The sequence below is a fragment of the Anguilla anguilla genome, chromosome 10 (assembly GCF_013347855.1).
Source record: "Anguilla anguilla isolate fAngAng1 chromosome 10, fAngAng1.pri, whole genome shotgun sequence".
In the NCBI taxonomy this organism is placed as follows: Eukaryota; Metazoa; Chordata; class Actinopteri; order Anguilliformes; family Anguillidae; genus Anguilla; species Anguilla anguilla.
The window spans coordinates 38612624-38634548 of NC_049210.1; the positions used below are offsets into that span (position 1 = coordinate 38612624).

A 21925-nucleotide genomic window follows, 5' to 3' on the forward strand; every position below is an offset into this window, starting at 1 on the left:
CAGCATCAGGCTATCACAGTTCCCTCTTTCTTGTTGTTAAACTGTATTTCCTTGGTTGTCAGTAGACCCTGCCCTCTATATTTATCACTCTATTGACGTGTTGTTAGCAAATGGGAGCAGAAGGGCTGATCTCGCGCCTGAAGAGGTCATTCTGGCTTCGTTTGCCACTTGTTGCCAAAACCTCCGGGCTTCAAGACTCATCTTGTACTCATTTTTAAAACGAATTATATCCTCGTAATTGCGAGGCAGATCTCGATGTTGAAACAGGAATACACCCACATCTAACATTTGAATAATCTTGAACAATTTGGTATTTTATTACGTCTGACTGGACAAGCATGGTTGATAACACCAGTATAGCAACGAAATCTGCCCTGGTAAGTTTCCAGATCGTTTACTCTTACTAAACAAAAACTGATTTCCATTACATTAAAAGTTACTAGTTGCGTGGCACTTTTTTGTGGATGCAATAGTCTGTCTAAACAATATAGTGTTATTTATTTGTTGTGTATACACTCAAAATAATGACGTGTTATATTGTTTATGGATTATAGCATATGATGGTTTAAATAAAGTTATTAAATTTCTGCTTCTTTTGTACTAATAGTGGAACGTTGAGTGTATTTACACTGGTTTCGAATTTATTTTACGGTGTAATGCATTGAAGCCTTGCATGCTTAGAAATATCTTGTTAATAACAAATAATGTTGTCGGTGTTGTCCTGATGGAACGTTGCATGCTGGTATAAAGTTGTTTTAAAACATAGCAAACAATGTAATACAATCAATAAATATGCGAACTCAATTGCTTTGTTAGTTACTTAATAGCCTACGTTTAATCTCACTGATTTGCGAAAGACGACAGACGATGCCCATAGCAACATGTTGCATGAGTTGAGAAACTACCACATGTTATTTAAGGTATTAACCTACTTGTCAATTCGTTTCTTTCCGCCGTTGGGGCTAAAAAGCACATTTCCCTTCTCTTAGTATACCGGGAGAGCTTTGCCAAGCGCATTTGTTCGATTTCATTCACAGTAGCTAGGTTTAATATGACTTGTGTGGCACCAGCTGCTTAGAATCGTTCCGTTGTTTTGATCTGACCCTGGTCTCTTCGTCCCGCACAGCAAGCCGCTTTCTGTTCGGCGAGCACCCTTCCGCAGTTAGTATCCACTGCGTCCTCCCATAGCCACTACTCCGGCTCCCATTCCCATCAGTCCGGCAGCGGAGGCATGAAGTTGGAGGCGGTCATGGAAAACCTGCAGCGACAGCAGGCTGCGCGCCTGGCTCTGGAGGAGAAGCTCCGGCAAGCAGAGAAAGAAAAGGACCTCAGGTCCATGGTGGAGTCCCAGATTCAGCAGCAGGCTATCGCTTTCCGTCACTACCAGGCAGCGGTTAGGGGCGCTTTCGCTGCAGGAGTACCGGATTCGTCCTCGGGGGGAAGCTCAGTGGATCGCCAACTTGCCCATCGCGATGTACCAAGACATGAAGTGGACGACTCCGATATGGACGATGAAGTAGAGGGTGATCGCGGCATGGGCGATGAAGAGCGGGACCCTGAGGAAGATGAAATGGAAAATGAGGGAGACGTAGACGAAGACATGAAGGGAGACTTGACTCACTATCAGTCCCGCCACACACTGCATAGTGAAGCGGGGCAATCCCCAAAAAGCAATGCCGTACATGTGCTCTCCAGGGTCGGACAGCCGTCGTATCTGGCGCCGAGGCATTCCGAATCCCCGAATGAAGTGGCACCGCACGGACAATCACAGCACCACGACTGGACTTACGAGGAACAGTTCAAACAAGTAAGGCTAACCTTTTGCAACTTCCCATGCACCGTAAGCTATGCTGTCAAACTCTAGAACAAGTGAACATAGTTAGTTGCAGCACAATTATTGTAATTCTATTTACGTCCGAAGTACACATACAGGTGAAACCCACAGATAGAAGTTTATCATACCAATTCATGTGCGCATTTATGTATTTTGCAAAACGAATGAAATCCGCCTATTTCAGTCAGTGTTGAATGTAGCTATACATGATGCTTCATATAGGCTTCAGTGTATAAGCAAGATCAAGTACAGTGTGTTCATTAGGACCTGGCTTATTTGTGCAAATGTATCACAGATAGCCTATTCCATTTAAATGCAGCCAGGGATCAGATGCACATTGAGTACATTATAGGCTACTACACACGAAGCCATCCATTATCTATTCTCCCTGAACCACTTGTTTACTTTACTGCTAACTGACGCCTGTTAATAGTAATAAGCTTTTACACAGCAGAAGACTTTGTGTGGCCGCTGCATCGTATGACATAGGGCAATTGCAAATAATTTAATTCACACACCTCGTGCCTCCCCCCCCCCTTCCCCCTTTGCTGGCACATTTTTTAAAACGGTATCCATGGATAGGCTGTACGTACAGCGGTTTCCCTCCAGGATGGCCTCATGAAATATGTTGGCAACCAGTTGGCTTCGGTTGGCATTTGTTTCCCATATGAGCTATCGCGGTATTCAACCCGTTTTTTTCTTCTTTATACCCTTCTGGTAGCGGTGCATAGATACATATGTGCTATTAAAAGACCTCATAACTTTTGACACTTGATCCCTAAGGTATGGTTTTGTCATAGGACACCCCGGATTTATATTTATTAATAGGGGTGTATGCGCAGGGGTATCCCTTTCACCTGTTTCTCATTTTGTTTAGTGTTGCTTAAATTAAGACATTTAATATGTGGAATGTCAATTGAGAATCAAAACTGAACCTGACTTAAATTAGTATGTAGCTAAATTAGTATATACCGTTATTCATTTTGGTATACACGTTTTTCCCCTCATGCTGTTGTGTAGAAGCATAATATTTAGTGTTTACAGATGTTTGGCTATATGACTGAAGGACTAGTAGTTTCCCCTCTATTGCAAATAACTTAGCCAGGAACACCTGTCAGCGGTGTTCTCTACTGTAAATACTGTGCCAAGAACAGGGGAAGAAGCAGAGGAATTATGTAATGTAATATATTAGGCCAGCACCAATACATATAAAGGGGTTTTTTTCATTTTAGATCATTGGCCTGTATGTTTTTCAGGTTGATTTAGATGTCGAGTGCTCAGATTTTTTCGATCGCTTTATTTTGTTTAGCGGGTTTCCTGATCGTCTGCCCTGTCCATCTCCGATAGTGATCTAAACCGTTCCATTACAGAGTGATGCATGTTTTCAAGCAAACGCAGATCTATATTTCTGAGTGAGTGTGGATGCACTTGTCATCCTTTATTTATGATATAGTATTCAGGAGCATCCCTAAATGTTATATGTACATTAGGGGCTGCATTAGTGCATGCATTAATGCAACTTAAAGCATGGAAATGCAATTCAAATCAGGGTAAAAGATCTTGATAGGGGCCATAAAACAGATGATTAACCCCTGTGACATCAGAAACCTGATGGTTCTCACTGGGGCTACTCTCCGGGCTTATTGTTTGAGCCTTTGAGCGAAAGAATACTACTATTGTTTACTGGCATGGGCTGCTTTGTGATGATTGGCTTTTTATTGGTTTTCCTATTGGTGAGTGATGTATTTTCATTCTGAAATTGCTGTTACATTATTTTGAATATCGTTTTATTATTAAAGGTACCTTACTCGATTCACATTTTGATATAATTTACAACTGTGATGTAATAAATTGTTGAAGTTTTATTCTGTAGACAGGAAAATTGTGTAATTAGTTTTTTAAATAATAATAATAATAATAATAATAATAATAATAATAAAGTATCGTTCTTAAAACCAAATTGATTTACAGGTCATCACATTTTTACTTCATGTTAAATTAATTTTTGAGAGCTGAAAAAAATGTTTGTATTTCTGAATTAAACTGTGATTATAATAATTTAAGTCTATTAAAATATGTGACTCACTGTAAAGGCAAAATAGAGAGATGTGAATATGTGGTAGGCAGGCAGTATGTCAAGTATGTTCAAAGCTGCAAAATAAAAATAAAAAATTCAGAGGTAATGAACACTAATCTAGAAATAAGAATGATCTGTGGCTTTTTAAGAAGATCGTAAATTTAGCATACAAATGTCAGTAAGCCTTGAATTGATATCATTGTGATTTTGGGAAGCTTTCCATAAATATTCTCCTAAATTAATTAGCAATCTTTTTGTGAATCAACCTGAACTCCACCTATCATCCTTATTGTTTGTTTTGCAAGGTTTAACAAGGAAAACAATCACCAAACACTGCATATAATGCACATGAATGATCACGATTCATTGTTGATGTATTACATTTTTTATCCACAAATCTATTAACCTCCATTTAAAAAAAGTATATACAATATGAAAAAACGAGAGTCTATTTTAAACATCCAACTTTTGTGACCAGTGACTGATTTCCTTTTAACTAAAGAGTCATATTATTTTTATAAATACATTTTTGCTTGTAAGTATAACATATTGAAATATGTCTGTGAAATGCAGTTGATATACCCTGGAGAAAATAATCAGAAGAGAACATTTATACTCAAGCGTCAGGCTAACCTAAATATTGAGCACAAAATCCACTGATAAAATATTTCTTTGGCCAACTGTACAGCCTTTTTAACACTTAAAAGAACATTATAAATCATTAGAAATGAATGTGAAACTAAAAGTATTTTTACAATATCAAATATCTTGGAACAAGTTTTTTTGTTTACTATATGCACTTAAATTTTTTTTTTTTTAACTTTGTCATTTAATAATAGCAGCATGTGATCCAACACGTGTTTATATATGTAGACAACATCATGCTGTCTTCCTATCCCACTGCGTGTAAAAAAAAAAAAAAGCAGAAGATGTGTGCGGTTGTTGGCAAGCGTGCAGGAAACACAGGAAGCCGGGGCCTGGTGGCATTCCAGCCTGGCTCACGCCCAAACTCTGGGATCTCCCTTTTTGGCAGACTGCATGTCGGCAGCCAGCCAAACTGTTACGAAGCAGAAACAAATCACACACTCTCTCACACACACAGACAAAGACTAGGAAATATACACGTGCACGTGCTGACAAATACACCTATGTATGTACACACACACGCGCACACACTCACACAGACGAACGCACACGCTCACAACCACATACAAACACACGCACCAAAGAAATTCACATGCATACACGTGTAGACAAATACGTACAGTATACAGTTCTGGTATCCACCCCAAACTCACACATACTGTAGAGAAAAGCACACAAACATGCACATGTAGACAAATGCACACATGCATTACTTGCACACACAGATGCAGGTACAGATACAGTACACACATTCTAAACGCACACACACACACACACACACACAAAGTGCACAGACACAGCAGCAGAAACACAAACATGCCCGAGCACATTTACACATTTTGGCTAATGCCATTGCGCTAATGTCATAGCCTGAGCTTTCCACACCACGCAACGTTTCGCAGCAAGAGATGATGGTAAAAGTGGACCGTCATCGTCCGTTCGCTCTCTGAAACACGTTGCCAGATGTGGGCAGTGTGAAAAATGGCGGTAACGGAAAGAATACGGAGGAGCGGGGCCCGACCTGGCATTGTTTTAACAAGACGACGGTTCGTTAAAAAGCAGGCTTTATTTGAAGCATTGATCACGGCGAGCGGCGTGAAGCGGGGCAGTTCATTTGTACCTCCGGAGCGCCTGTCTTTATGATCAATGCCGAACAACGGTGACAGCCCCTGATGTGGCCTGAGGTAAATCCCATTTTAATCACTTTGTTGGATAGCATATCAACCCTGCCAATGAAGCCACGTCCACGTAGCCCCGCCCCCGCTGTCTGTTGCCGCTGGTCCTTCCCGCATCTTTGTTTTGGGGGCTGCGCTTGATCCCCCTCTCGCTCCCAGGCCTCCCGCATTGGTGTTTAGCAAACAACGAAAATGCGCCAAATGACTTTTTCCCATAAACAAGCCCTTTAGTGGAAGACAGGGGAGGGGGTGTGGGTGGGGTGGAGGGGGGGGGGGGGGGGGCTACGGTTACCACGGTGTAAGGTTTCACTCCAGAAGCCTCAATAATTCAATTCCCCCTTTTTTTGCGCTGATTATTAGCTCCCTTCCCAGGTAAAATAATCCATGTTTGTCGACGGTTCGCCGTAAATTACGAGATGAGAAGTCGTCTCTGATAAAAGACCGCGCCTGCGCTACAGAGATCGGCGAATCGGCAAATAAAGGTAATCTTGGCCTCTTGCCAGCATGCGAGGGCTTGTTTGATCATGAGCTTTAAGCAAATGTCTCCTGGAGGGAAATTAATCGACTACGAAAAAGCAAGACAGAGAAACAGGTAGGAAGAGAGGGTTTGCCCTCAGAGCGGAAAAAACATGATTGTGGTCAAAGAAATATTTGTCAGGTAGCTTACTTCACAGCTCTTCGGAGGGAGTGTGTGGTTGGCTAATGTAGGTAACCTTTTTTTGAGCGTGTCGGCAAGGCCCCCACGCTGACACACAGGCAGGGGTCTGAAGCGCGGACCCCGAAGCTGTATTTTTAAATGACCTATCCGCACGGGGCTCAAATACCTCCCGCCCTCTCGATTCATAGCTCGGACACGCCTGCGCGCTCCAGCCCTCGTGCGAGCTTCCAGGGGCCATGCTCGCACGAAAAAACGGACGTGGCACTCACACCAAGAATTCATTTGCTTTACTACTGTGCCCCCCCCCCCCCTCCCCTCCCCTCCCCCCTCCACTGTCGCCCACCCCCACCCCCCTCTCTCGGAGTACGCAGTTTCGGGTATACGTTTCGCTGGAGATCCATTAAGCCACTCAGCATGCAGTCCTGCGAAGCTAAAACATATGCATGAAGCAGATTCCCCATATGGCCAAGAGCTTGTTTTCTGTCAGCAACAGGGGCCCGCCGCATTAGCCAGCATAGGCGACCCGACAGCTGCAGTTGAGCTTTAAAACCCGCTCTGTCATTAGAAATGTTTAATAGCGCATTGCTTTTATGCTAGCGGACAGCTAGCGGAGATGGCTGAGAAGGTCTGGCTGTATGAGACAGAGGCGAATGAGGCCTAGGGTGGGTCTGACAAGGTATTACATTTTAATGCTATGTTTGCCAAATGCATTCTTCACCGCGGCGGCGTCGGGGGGGAAAGTATGCAAAGAACTTTTCTCCAGAACTCGAGCGAAAGGGCGCTAATAAGCTGGCTGCGTGGAACACAATGCGCCATTCAAGCGTGAATGTTTTCTCAGCAAATGGCTTCCTTTTTTTTTCCTTTTTTTTTTTTTTTATTAAAGCGGAGGCAGGCCGATGTGTTTAAATGCCACCCCTGGATCGCGGGCGCTGCGCTTTAATTACACGGACCCCAGAACGTCCCTCGGTCGCTCGCGCGCCAAGGAGTCTGCCGGCCTGGGAGCTTTCGCGAAAATCTGGTGAGGTTTGGAAGCGCACCGTTTTTTTCCCGAGGAGGCCAATCGCTGTTTGCGGTGTCGTCATTACTATTGAACAATCGGCGGCGGAGCCTCCGTGGCACTGAAGCTTAGCGTGCTATTGCAGCAGTCTGTTTTCAAGGGCGGGTTTTTTTTTTTGGGAGACGAGTCTATGCTTACTGTAATGATGCATCTGTTAGTACTCACATGGCTTTTCTGAGAGGCCCCGCATAAGGGGCATCTTCCCTGGCCCTTCACTCTCTCAGGAAGAGGGAGGAGGAGGAGGAGGAGGAGGCACGGCTCACAGAGTACATGATGGGATTAACCTGATTTAACAGCTGCTAATTGGAGTTCCCTCCTCATCACATTCACCTGTGCAGATTATAGGACATGGCAGGCCCTTCCCAGCTCTGCCCCGTGTTCCAGAGGGGCGGGGCTGCAGGGGTTGTGGGGCGGGGTCACGGATAAAGGGCTGGCGTGAGCTCTCTCCAGACAGGGCACTGGGCCCGGTGCTGCGCGAGCGCATCGCACAGTCCATTGGTTTAGAAACGAGCTGAAAAGGCCAAGTGCGGTGGGCCCCAGGCAGCATTCATTGGCCGTTACCCCCCATTCACTGTCCTGCTGCACGCTCACGATTGGGCGGAAATTAAGCCTGGGGTGGGGCTTGGTGTCACCTTTGGGGAGGGGGGCCAAAGCCAGAGATCATATGAACTCATGATCCACAGGTCAGGGGTCAGATGTCTTCTTACCATCGCTGTATAGCATCACTTTAGCCCTATTCCATGGCCTTATGCTTAGCTACATTGGGTGGGAGTTCATGTCTAATACAATAATCTCATTTATAATGTGGCTTCAGTGCTGCACTGTCCGAGTTCAGAACACTTCTAAAGATGGAAGCTTGTTTCAGGTTAAATAATGCAGTGTGAAAATGCACAGATAAAATTTCACGTTTGATTCTTCAGGTTGTTAGGGTGGGTGCAGTCCCTAGAATATTCGGTGTTCGGGTTGTGGAGCGGGAGTCACATGTCACAGGACCTATTTCATATGACCCTGCATGTCAGCGTTCATTAAAGTCAGGAGCGGTGAAGTAACATACACTGGTATCAAGCAGCAAGTGTCTTAGACCTCTGGTCAGCATTAGATATTCTTTCTGCCAGGAATAGCCCGCCCTCCTCCCCCGATTCGTATGGTCTTCAGCCCATCTGCGATCTTCCTAAGGGATATGTATCAGTTATCAGCTGTTTGCTTAAAACACATCCACAAAAAATATTCTACAGTAGGTTCTTTAAGTATTTCTCCGCAACACCAACAAAGAAATGAAGTATTTTTTTTAATGTATGAAAGATTTTTATTTATAATAGTGAGTGTGGATGTATATTTGAAAAAGCTTCTGGAACTGGTCACAATTCCACCCACAAAAGGTTCAAAGTAAACATTATTATGTGTTCTGGAGTCAAATGTCTGAAAATCGGTCCAGTGCCCACTTCCTCACCGTGGTGTCACGTGTCAGGGGTTTGTGTGCGACTGTGTTTGTATTTTATTCTATTTTTTTTTCAGGTCACCCTAGCTATTTTCCTATGTACGAATGCCTACGTGTTAGACTCAGGGTAATCTCGCTCTGTCGGGCTCCATCTAATTCCGCGACGGATCCAAAGTGCGCCTCAATGTAAAGATCAGAAGTAACTAAGTAAATTAAGTCGGGCTAATCCGGGAGACTGAGGTGTTTATTTTAATGACGGTTCAGCCTGCTGTTCCAGTTTAGTGTCTAGAAGGAGCTGTTGGGTAGCAGCAGGGATGGGGGGTGGGGGAGGGGGGCAGAGGGGGTGCATTTTGATGCAAATGAAAGGCTATTAATGGGAGATGGAGTGACTCATGTGAATGTTTAAGAGTCTGTTTTGAAAGTATTTAACAACTGAGTCACTTTGCAATATATTTGCGCGGATTACTGAAATCGTCTCTTTGCATTCATTTTGCATCAAGACTCTAACTTGGGAAAGAAATTAATTTCGCATTTGGTGTTGTGGTATTTGAGTGACAAAGAGCATATATTAGCCATTAGCTTGTTGTTTCAGCATTTACACCAACATGGAAGGAATTAATTAAATACATAACCATGTTCCAATGTCAGGCTATAGTGAATGACAATGAGACTCTAAAATTAAAAATAATGATAATATAGAAAGGCAGCTATTGCTTTTTAGTGTGTTGACAATGTTTTGCCAAATTGTAAATGTATAAATGGAAAACAAATTTTGCATCAAGGGGCTATAAGATTTTTTCAGGATTTAAAAAAAATTTCATTAACTTTTTGAAGAATGTCTTTTACTTGTTTTTAGTGAGTATAATGGATAAATTGCCTAATAACTGTTTAATATGAATGAATCTGAGGATATTCGTAAATAATGGATTAAATGTGACAGTTTGTTTTACCTGAATGACATCACCCCTAAAGACCCTGGCATTGCTGCAGGTGATTGGGAAATGTAGTCACGATCTCCACCTGTACATAGTGTATTGTGCCTCATTCTAAGAAGCCAGCAGCTGCCAATGCCTCCAGATCACTGTCATTGAAGAGTTTGTCATCTGTGCCCTTTAAAATGTGTTCAGTCAGGCAAAGCCACCAGGCCAGAGAGGAAGCTGGAAAATTCAAGTTTGGGTATCGGTGGTGGCTCCTCGTCTCTGATTCAGGAGGTCAGTAAACCCGCTCTCCCCCTCTCTGAGCCTCCGTGAGCTCACACAGCCCCCCCCCCCCCGCCCTTTTAACCCCCCCCCCCCCCCCCGCGGAAGCGGCAAGGGGAACACCACTAACTGTTACCTGGCCGCCTGTCCGATCTGAACACACAGATCAGGAAGGCCAGTGGAACACAATGACATTTCGATGGATAAAATTATCATTGTGTAACGGACAGATCTGAAACAGCATCACAGGCCTCCTTCCTGTCTTTCCTTTTTGTGGTCAACTTTGACTTCAACGTATTTCAGTGAAAACATGTTTTTTTTTTTTTACATTTATCACTGCGACCACTCAACTCATAATGTTGTTTAAGTAATTGAACAACACAAGCAACACTTAAATTTCTTCGTCAAAGCTAGGAGCAAATTGCAAAGCAGGATTTCATGTGATTGAATAAAGTCTGGTCTAAAGATTCCACTTTTATCACAATGGTAAAACCTTTTTTGTTTTCCTGAAAGGATTGTGGGGTTTCTTTGTGGCAACTGTGCAAGGTTAAAATAACTGTTTACAGTACTATTTTCAGCTTGTCTCATTAATGGAACCTTTTTTTTCCCCGTAATGTGTGTTTAAGGTATTCTTTGTATGTTGTACCAGAAGATCTGAACAGTCATGTGAAATCATAGAGATGAGCAAATTTATTAGAAATATTTAACATGTAGTGTTAGTTCCTTATGTATTATTGAGACCCTTGATTTTGTTTTCCTTTTTTATGTGAAGCAAACCCTCTAAATAGAGATTGCAGCTGGAAAAGGCCGGAGATCGTTCCTTTAGCTGTGCGTTTCTCCTCTGAAGCGGAGTTAAAATGAACAGCTGTGGCTTTTAATAGGCAGCAATGAATCCCAGGGCTAATCAGACCCAGAATTCCTGGGCCACGTGAAAGAGAATTTGCCACCTCCACAACAGAAACCACACCAGGCGGGAAGACACCCCTCTGATTGTGACCAATGGCCAGCGACTCAGCCTCGCATGTTTGCCGGGGAATGGGGAAATACTCATTTTCATACCGTAGACTTAATTGGCTGCGGTTGAGGTTGGGGCAGGAATAAATCAACACCCCTGTGTTAAAAAATTTGGTAGCCGGCAACTGCAGTTAAAAAAAAAAAAAAAAAAGCTCACTGTTAGCTGTTATTGCAACACCATGGAAACCATAAGCAATTAATAGGGAAAACAGTGCAATGGGCTCTCTGAGCAGATCCTGGAAATGTTTGCTTTGCGGCCTGCCCCTGGACCCATTGCTATGCCTACAGCAGTTAGGATGATTTATCACGTCTGATGGGAAATATGAACTATTTGAAATGAAAACACGTAACGTGAGTCATGTTTGCTTTGGGGTTCCTTACTTTTTGATGCCTGCACGTGATCTGCGATCGGTAATGTACCGGGTGTGCATTTTCAAAAGGAAAAGATGGCGCTGAGAAGAGCGAGATGTATAAAAGTAAGCATCGCTATTGATTTTTTTTGTTATCAGTTTTAACTTGTCCTGTTTCCTTTCCTCTGTTGCACTCAGCTGAGGTATGTAATAGGATAGATGGAGAGATAGAGCGAGAGAAAGAGAAGGGAAGAGGGAGAGCGCTTTATAAAACGGCGGCCACTAATACCGCAGGATTGTTTTCTCTGTCAAATGTTTGATTTATTTCAAAGAATATTTCAAAACAGTTCCTGTGTAACAGGAAGGTTTGATTTCCCTTGGGCAAGAAAGGCCGCCGCCGTAGTTGCATTGTAAACATTGTTGCCCGAGTTGTCAACAAAAGGAATCGGGATTGTGCAAAGTTATACAACCCTGGTGTTTTTGCGGCAAGGAAAAACAAAGGGTTCCTCTGACTTTGTGTGTCTGTCACTTCAGAGTCCTTATCACCACACTTTGAAAACACAAACAAAGCAATCAAGAAATGGCCGAAATAGTACGTGGAGACACGCAGGACGGTGATTTTTTCGAATCAGTTCATTGATCGATTCAGTCGTCTTTAACTCTGTTTATATCATTGATTGTCATTTTCCATTGACGGAACGTCAGTCAAATGAATCCGCATTTGTCCGTTTGTTCGTAATGATCCCGCTGCCCTTTCCGCGTTTCAATTAGCTGAATCTCAGATACGAACGGCACACGTAACTGTGCTGACTGACAGAAATCGGCCAGTGTTAGTGAGACAACATGAATATTATTTGCAAAATTATCCTGAGAGTCCTACTAATGTATGAAGGGGGTGGTGTTCCACAAAATTAAGTCAAGAAGAACACAAAGAGCATCAAACATATATTCTTTAAGGATGGTTTGCAATAGTCTTTGTCTATGAGGCCCAGAGTTTACTGTGTTAATTTTATGCTCCAGATATGTGTTATTCAATTTGCTTTCACTATTTCTATTAATTTTTCAAAATTTCCTGTATATTTATCATAAAATATTTACAAAATAGAAAACCCAGGAAGTGAACTACTTGGCTGTAAACGTTTCCAGTCTATGAGACCTAATGGTGTTTATAGAAAATGGCATAATTGGAACGCAGATTGAACTGCATGTACGTTTTGTAGTGGGTTGGGTGAAATATGAATCAAACTAATTCTCTCTGTTTTTGCCTCTGGTTTACATACTGTAAGAGGTAATTATTTGGTATGGAGTTTATTGTAGTTTATTGGGTATGGAGTATGGCATATGGAAGTGTGATTTTAAAGGAAAGATAATATTAATAGAACAGTAGTGTGTAGTTTGTAGATCCAGATACACATACCTTAGTGTCAGAACAATCACGCAGTGTGGAACTCTCATGAGCACGGTTCCTTACACTAACAGATTCACTCTCGTACACAAACACACTGTCACATGGGGACTCACAGGCAAACGCACAAACATGCACACACTCACATATCTAGTCACACGTGCGTTTATATATGAACGCGCAAGCACATAACATAACTGTCACAGAAGCGCGCTCACGTTTTCATACGCCATGCTGACTCGCAGATATATCCTGCTGCACGTTCTCTGTTGCGTGTAACGTGGGGGTGTAGGTGAAGGGCGTAAGGTATTGTCATTTCAGGGCTCCAGGGAGCCGTTTGACATCTGGTGAAGGAAGTGGCCGTTTACTGTAGGTCCTGTTGTTGACAGGAACTTGAAGATGGATAGCAGGACCTCCTCTGTCTCTCTCTCATCTCTTGTATGGCAGTTGCTAATTTCGTATGCGTACATTTTCCGATTTAAATCGATTCTTGCTCGTAAATCCTGGTATGTCCTTCCCTGATGTTCTCGTCAGTGAACACGTTGATGTTGACATCTGAGGGTATCAAATCAAGCCGCAGTTGTTCTGCTTCTTTTTCACGAAGCAAAGCGAACTGAAATACTTTTCTTACGTTGCGGCTTTCGAAAGATATGCCATGGCATGATGAACATGGGGCTCTTGGGCCCTCTTTGCTACATTTTCCAGCTCCACTATTTGAACTCTGACTCTCCGCAAACAAGCAGTTGAACAGTTAATATGTTCCGGCTTGCAACGGCAGCTAAAAGCTCTTCGATATACAGTGGTCTGAAAAGGAGATACAGTTCATCTGGATTTTTTTATTACGATACTATTTATCAAATAAGTGCATCGGTCTAATTAATGAATGCGTCAAACCATTACTGCTCATGTACCATGGTTTTTTTTTCAACAAAATATAATTAATACCTTGCAACTAATGTATTTTCCCGAATATTGCCTTATTGTTTGGTTGTGAAAGGGCTGTACCTATATATATATATTTACCCACAAGTAGACAGTGAAAGATTCAGGGTCTTCTTCATCGAGGATTTTCGGAATACAGATTGTGCTATAATGCTGCAGATCCAGTTATCCACTGGAAAACACATTTAACTTTGTTGCCATTTCCTTTATTCTTTATTCATTGCATTCGGACAGAGACATCCTGGTGTCGGCAATGAAATGCATTATTGTTGCGAGGACTGAACTTTACTGATGTTTTCTTTTTTTGTTTGTGTGAAAGTCGCCTCTGGACTCCCGGCCGATTATCGAGAAACGGAAATTGCTTGTCTTCGACAGCGGGGTTCACTGACCGCGCTTGGAGTCCTTCCTCAGTTTCGCGAGGTTATAGGAAGTGTAAAGTTAAAAAAAAAAAACGACAGAAGAGAGACAATTGGATTAATACCATTAACCCAAATCCTCGCTCGTGTTAACCGTAATAAACAGGACTTCTGCTTCTGCCTCAACCAGGGTCAGAGAAGCAATCAGTAAATTTAGACTGAGGTCCGGCTGAAATCAATACAAACAAGATAAATTTCCTAATGTGTTCTATAGATCCCTGGGTGGTCAAGAAAGGCAGTTACACATCTCCTCCGTGTTTTTCTTTGTGAGAGGGGAAGGAAAAATAAATTGCAGAAATAATGGGAATGTTATTTTTATTTGTTTTATGGGCGGCTTAAATCACATTCCGAAGGGCCGTTAATAAGACGTTTTGTTCCCCCCAGATTTGAAAAAGGATAAAACTCTAGAAAAAATAAGCTCCACACTTTCACGGCGAGAAAGTGAGCTGTATTTAACGGCCATGCAACAGAAGGTCTATGTGTACTGCAGAGTAGTGTTGCCGTGTGATTTATTTAAAAAAAAAAAAATTCTTCGTCTTCGTAGACTAAGACAAAGATGACAGGAGCCAGAATTAAATGTGCACAAGCTTGATTGAATGCACCTCTACAAAGGAGACAATCCTACCAGCAGAATGCATTATCCCATTTTCCTCAGATCTGGGCCTAATGGCGTTAAATAGAATTTTGACAAAGTAATGGATTTGTTTTTCCTAGCGATTTCATTCCTTGGCCATCGGTGTTCTTGACGAATGTCTCGGCGTACAAGCAACTTGCTGGGAAGGGGTTATTCAGGCAGGGGGATGAAAAATCTATATTGACCCCTTTGGAAAATGCCAATGGAGGCCCATATAATTCGGTACCACGTCAGCACAAAAAAAAAAAAAAAAAAAAACAGTCTTGTTTTTGGTGTCAGGGAGACCGTGTGCCCCCGGAGAGGACGGTATATGTGCTTCAACCGGTCCTCTTCTGGGACTGATCTTTGACCAATAAAAATTTAGAACAGATAACAGAGTAAACGACCAAGCTGCCTGAGCCTGGTTGCTGTGTTCAGTGGTCGAAACTGAACACTTTACAACTGCCACACTATACACTACAGTACAAATCAGACACGCTATTTAGCATGTTTTACAGGAGAGCAGTCCTCATTCATTTTATATCACGCACGACACGCAGCGTTAAATTTCAGCTGAACGTCAAGTCTCAACAAATGGTGAGGAAAGTAAACGTTCTGTTCCACTGAAAGTCACTTATTAGCCTTTTATCGTATTACTCTTATGAAGATTTCTTTTTGATCACTTACTTACATGTTTATGTGTTAATAAATGCAGTGAGCTTTGCAACTACATCTGGCACGTAAGAATAGATGGTAAAGATCTGACCCGATCAAAATATTTTGCGCAACGCCATGTATGGATGGGCCTGCACTGTATCGACCTGGAATGATGATACTGTCACTTTAAGAATGCGGGGCCATGTAACATGATCTTCTTCAATCAGTATTCGCTGCTGTGAAATCTAGCATGAGCCTGCTGACGCTTTGTTTCTGTTTAGCATGAGCTGACTCTGGTGGCCTTTAACCTACCTATAGCCCGGCCATAAAATACCGCCTGTGACTCATGAATTCTTTTCTTGGTCAGAGATCACCAGAGAGATCCGCAAATGTAAAAAAAAAAAGAGAAAGGTAGATTCATGATTCCGTGGCTCGGCAGAGGCCTCGAAAGTTGAGGGAATAACTCAACTGCAAAGAAAATAAGATGAGGGTTGTGAATCAGCGATGAAGAGCGCTCGGTTTACTCTAGCCAGCAAAAAAAAAAAAAAAAACTATCTAACTAAAACAAGAGGCAGGCCCTGATTTTGAGAAGTAAAAGCAGTGCTCTGGAGGGGATTGTGGAGCTGAGAGGCCGTTTGCTCTCTTATAGTGTGTTTGTCACGTGTGTTTGTGCTGGTCACGCTCAGCTGTAGACACTGTGGCTCTGTGTGGTTCAAAATGGTAGATTGCAGAAGATTGACCAGTAAAAAAATGAGTCAAATTTAGTAAGCAACACTGTATGACCAATTTAAGTGAAGTGACAGAAGCTACTGAATGAAGTGGAAATGTAGAACATTTAAGGCTACAGCATAATCTAATAATTTAGACTGCCTGGTCATTTTAAGAAAGTGATCAGGTTGATCTCAAAATATGGAAATATTTACCTCAATTGTAAACACACTGCTACAGTGGTTGCTGCTTCCATATGGTTATAGTTCTAAAAAAATACATTTCAGTGAAGCGTGCACATGAAGGGATGCAGATTTTCATGGTCCAGCCATGTTATACATTCTAACACTTGCGACTCACTCTGTCCACCATTAACCTGCCATTTCTTCCATGTACAATTAGACGATTATTCACTGGATTCAGATAAATCAAGCCTCTTTAAGGCTCTGAAGCATTTGTTTTGTGTTGTCACAAAATGTGCCTGTTTTAGTGCCTGTCTAGTGACACTTTGGCAAACTCTTTGGGACTTCAGTAGGATCAGCTCTACAAAAGTTAAGTCAGTCCGAGCCTTTTCCGACCCTGTCTGTCGTAGCGACATCGTTCTCTCAGCTTTCTGTGCAGCAACTGCAGCTTTCTGTGCAGTTGCTGCTGCATGTCTGTGATGATATCATTAATGTATGTGCAGACATTACCCTGCGTGATGTGTCTGTGATGCTAAACGAACAGATCAGTACACGTGTTGAATAGCTTTATGAGAAATGATGGCTTGAAGCTGATAAAGAATTGCTATCTTGTGACAGATACAGTGTCTAATGCACAGCCATGTGAGCTGAAATCTGTAATATCCTGTGGCTTGGTCATTGCCTGTTTTTAATGATGCGTACCGTACATCATGGGTGTACTATGAACAGTTTATAAATGTTTATGATTTAATGACGTTATTGAGGGGTGAAAGTGCAATACGTTATGCTATGTATTCATTCTGAATGATTACATACATGCATAGACTGCATGGATTTATCATGAGCATGGTGAAACTGTGGCATATGTGGACACTGTGATACTCTTTGTCCCACAGTCTGAAGGGTGGCTTAGCTAACAGTATGCAAGTGTGTATCTATGATGTGTTTTATCACAGTGTTTCAGAGCTATAGTCTTATAGTTTATCATTTGGGCTGATTGGTGAAGTGAGGAAGAAGATTCCTAATAGAGTCTTATCAGCTGCCTACCACCCTGCAACCCCCCTACCCCCCAATCCCCATGCCCCAGCTGTTTTAACGTCATCCTGTTAAGGTACTGAACATTTTTTTGCTGGAAAAAAAACATATTAAACCAGCTATTACTCAATATAGAATATTGTTTAAGGTTTTAAAATGCATCTTGCAGGGGTGCTTTAAAAAATCTGCTATATTGAATTATTTGTTATATACCTTTACCCTCATTGAGAATGAATATGTAAATTGGCAACGCTTGCTGCTGTATATATATAGTAAGCACAGGATTCGGATTCAAAGTCAGTTTCTTCGCAAATTCCATCGACTTATACATGAGGTTCTGAAAGCATTAAAACGTCTGCAAAATACGTGGTACAAACATGGATTCCCTCTCTGTGGTCAGGTGTATACATGTTCCACGCTAATTTTATAAACAAATTCCATGTTTCCGACTAGGATTTCAGGGAAGTACACAGAAGTTCTGCATCTACAGTGGAAGAATGGGAAAAAGGTGCTCGGGTGACCAGTTCTGTACAAAAAATCAACATGTATAGAGAAAGTCATGCCTCCAAGAGGAGTTAATCATTAAAATCATCTTTAACATCTGTGTGTATTCGGTAGATATACGGGACAGATTAGATTTTTTTCAAATCTGATCGTTTTTTATGAAACCGGGACTGATGCTACCTTTTTGTAAACTGCCCAGGCCTAAATGACAAATAAATATGCCTTAAATTTCAAAAGCCGTACTTCAATGTGATAGCTGAGGTCTATCTCTTTTGTGTTAGCATAGGTCGTTTTGTAACATGTAATCAAACTGTCTGCTATAGATCAGCAAGTTAAAACAAACTGAATAAAGAACACTGTGCAAATACAGAACATTACATAAATTTGCCATTTGTTATGAAACTGAAAAAATGAAGCAAGCAAAAGATGTATTGTGCTGATGGGACCTGATGATTTATTTATGTGTTCTTCCATTGCTTTACTGTGGATGGTAGACAGTGTTTTTATACTGGGTGAGGTCACTGTTTAACAACATGTGGTCATATGTGACTTGTGATATTCAATTTTAACACTTGTTTGGACAAATTCTGCTAGATGTTAGGTGTGTGCAATCCTGTTGTACATTCTTTTTAAAATAACATCATCATTGGCTTGATGCAAGGTCAGTTAAGTGGTATTTTTCTGGTACATATTTATAAGAAATCTCATTAAATTAGCATAAATTGTTGCTATGATGTAGGATTAGAGAAATATTTTTGTGCATCAATATAGCTTTTCCTGTTCTGAATCCACTATGTTAAAATGGATTTTCTGCCTTATGAAATTGACATTTTTGAATTGAAAACACACCTTGCATTTATAACACATCCCTATAACCTTTGTGATACACAGATTAAAAAATCAAAGGGAAAAATCGAGACAGTCCAAGCCTTTTAGTAGCTGAAATAATGCTCAGTATTACAATGAGGGAAACCCTAAAGCCATTCCCTAGTGTTTGTTTTTAAACCCTGCAGTGGAAGGTATTCAGTGTCATTGTGTGGATGTGGACACTGAAGCACATAGTTTAACAAATGACAATCGTAAGCTTTAGAGTTCCAGCGGCTAGTTTCAGTGGCAAATGCTGCGTGGAGAAATTATTTGCAATGATATCTTTTCCATCTGCTTGCACAATGGTGGTTTGACCTGTCTGGCTGTGTTCAGGCAGGAAATGCCATTGCTCGCTGATGATGTGGCAGTTTTGGTCATAAATTTAACAGCCCATCCCCTTCCTCCCCTCTCTCCATTCTTTCCACCCCTTCATCCCCCCACCAACCCAACTGAGCCCCCCCCCCACACCCCCCCCCCCCTTTAGCTGGCTGACCTTCTTCCTCCAATTATTTGGCCACATCTCCGTGCCTGTCCTTGGAATTTGTTTAGAATGTATGAAGAGTGCTGTAGCGTCAGATATGTGTGGTCATAAGACGTTATGCTGCATTAACCCTAATCTTCCTGTATGTCCCTACCAGCATTCATCAGCTCATCTCCTGCATCTTGGCAATTGAAAAGAGTAGGAGACGGAACAGCAGGGAATTAACTAGTGCAAATTTCCTGTCATTTAGCTCCGTTGCCACATGTCACCTGATTTATTACTTGATTTCCATCTATCCATTGAAAAAAAAAAAAAAAGAAATTTGATTATGGTAATAAAATTAAAATCTGCTCATGCCTGGTAACCTTGTTAAGAAGTGGTAGTATTTGCTAATTGGTGAGCTTGAATGAAATACTGCTGGCTTACTGAGGCCTAATCTATCTATCCATCTATCTATATTTGCGGGGGTTTCACCAAATGAGGTTTATCAAATGAAGTTAGAACCATTGTTTTTGGAATTTTCTGTGTATTCAATTTACTTATTTTTCGTGGCGTTCTTAGAGAAGTCACAGCTGCATTATTATTAGCATACTGATGACTGATGAATGTGCTTCAAATCCGCAGAATTAATTTTAATTTCCTTAAAAGTTTTAGCTCATCAGTAAAATGGATAAAATCAGTATAAATAGGGAGAACGAACAGCCAGACGGCATACATCCAGTTAGACTCGGAATTTCCGGAGTATTGAATTGCCCGATTGACTCATTCTAACTGATCTGTAGTTACAGACAAGATCTAAAAATCCCCCCTGAGCTGTTGTTCAGGTGGGCATTAAAAATGCAAAACAGTAACTGATACACACAAACACGCCCGTCCACCAAAAGGCAAACAATGGAGAAGCTATCCTGTATACTCTAAAAGGAGCCAACATAGCACGCTAAGTCAAACATTTTTTTCTTCAAAAAATACCAATGGTTGAACAATCTCAAACATCCGACCCTAACGTTCAGCGCAAGATTACTCTGGGACATGTCGGTCGTTCTCCGTCTCCGTCTCCTTGCATATCCAATAAAGGGAGATTTATATTGTCTTGGCTCGGTACTGTTAATGTCCTGTTGAGCTAGCATGCTGGCCTGGCGACAATGGTCTTTGTTCAGCGCCTTATAAAAATAAAGGTATCAGGGGAATGGTAGCCATTTAGAGCCTGGCTGTCAGGCTCCATAAAAGGCGTGCTCGCTGAGGGCTGGGTTGTTGATACGGCAAAGCCCAGCTCAGCTGGGGAAGGTAATGAGGCCCCTCACATGTCTTGAGCTGCCTTTGCTCTGGCCTACCTCCGGGAGAGCGGCAGGCCTGCGAGCACAAAGCGACTCCATTTTCTCTGCCGCGGCCCCCACGTCGACAAGCCTTTGGCCCTTAGCTTATTCCTCACCAATCACAAATGTACACAAGTACTGTGCCTTGGAGCCAGGGAGAAGAGATCTGACAATTGCGCTTGTGTTTGAGCTGGGATATTCAACTCAGGGATAAACTGTTGACCAGGGAATGTTTAATGCTACTCTCTGATTAGATGTTGGTGGTACCGCGCAGTCATTACATGATCGTGGACGGGTCCAGTATGCTGGAACCCCATATGAGCAGAACCCCCACCCTAGCAGCTTCTCACATTTTATTCTCAGAGCCATTTGCACCCTAGCAACGATGACACGTTAATGCTGTATCAGCTCGTCGCTCCTGCTGCTGGCTAATCTTCAGTAATGCCTGCCAAGCAGCTGTTCTCCCTCCTTACAGATGGCAAACCGGGAAGCCAAGATGCACGGGTCATACGTCCGACATTAACAGCTCTTAATGCCGTGCTTCCGCTCGCACCACGTGCTGAGATCTCGCACATGCCGGGAGCAGCGCCTGGCTGGTTTTTAACTATTCAAGATGGCGGCTTGGATTTATATTAACTTGTTCAACCTTGAAGCCCTGGCACATGTATACCGTGTCGTCAATTGCTTTTTTGCCAGTCAAGTTGCAATGACAAAATACTGCTCAGGAATCCATAATGTGGAGAGTCACAGTATTGTGAAGCATTCATGTGTGAGTAGCATTTTCAGGTTGGTTTCTTGATTCTGACATACAAAAATAATTTATGTATGTCATTGTAGAATACCGCATAAAAATACCATTGCCATTTCTTCAATTGGTGTTGCTGATGTAACTCTGTATACAACTCTGTAAGTTGTATACATAGTTATTGCAATCAACCTGTAAAACACATTGAACAAACTGGTAGAAATATTATGGTCTCTATTGTGTGTTCTACTGGGAGTCCTTAAACATATTTCATGGTGGCCAAGAATGAGCACAGATTCTCCTCTGAAGCTTTTATGGTGCCAGCTGCTGCATTTAAAACTGCAGCCCATAAGCCAAGCTCACACAGACACGAGTCAGAGGAAGACATTTTATATGCAGCTTTGGCAAGCAGACTATATCCACGCCAGTTGACCTGCGGCGTTCACTAGAGAGCAATGAGACACAGTTCCTGGCCGACTGCAACCACCTCTCGAACATCGATGCATCTACCAATCACGGTTCATTCTGCTCAGCTACCAGCCACAGTCAGCACTGGCGTGATTGGGATTCGATCTCGGACCATGGGAGGAGCATTTCCAAGAGCAGTGTT

General features: G+C 42.2%; 1 protein-coding gene across 1 annotated transcript in view; it reads left to right on the forward strand.

The window, feature by feature from the left end:
* The first annotated feature begins 261 nt into the window (after positions 1-261).
* The window catches only part of arid3c (AT rich interactive domain 3C (BRIGHT-like)), an 85448-nt gene continuing 63784 nt past the window's right edge, over positions 262-21925 (forward strand). The window contains exons 1-3 of the mRNA XM_035380096.1: positions 262-377; positions 1127-1807; positions 10012-10095. Of these exons, the coding sequence (XP_035235987.1) occupies positions 339-377; positions 1127-1807; positions 10012-10095 (804 nt within the window). The 5' untranslated portion in view covers positions 262-338. The remainder of the gene's footprint in view (positions 378-1126; positions 1808-10011; positions 10096-21925) is intronic.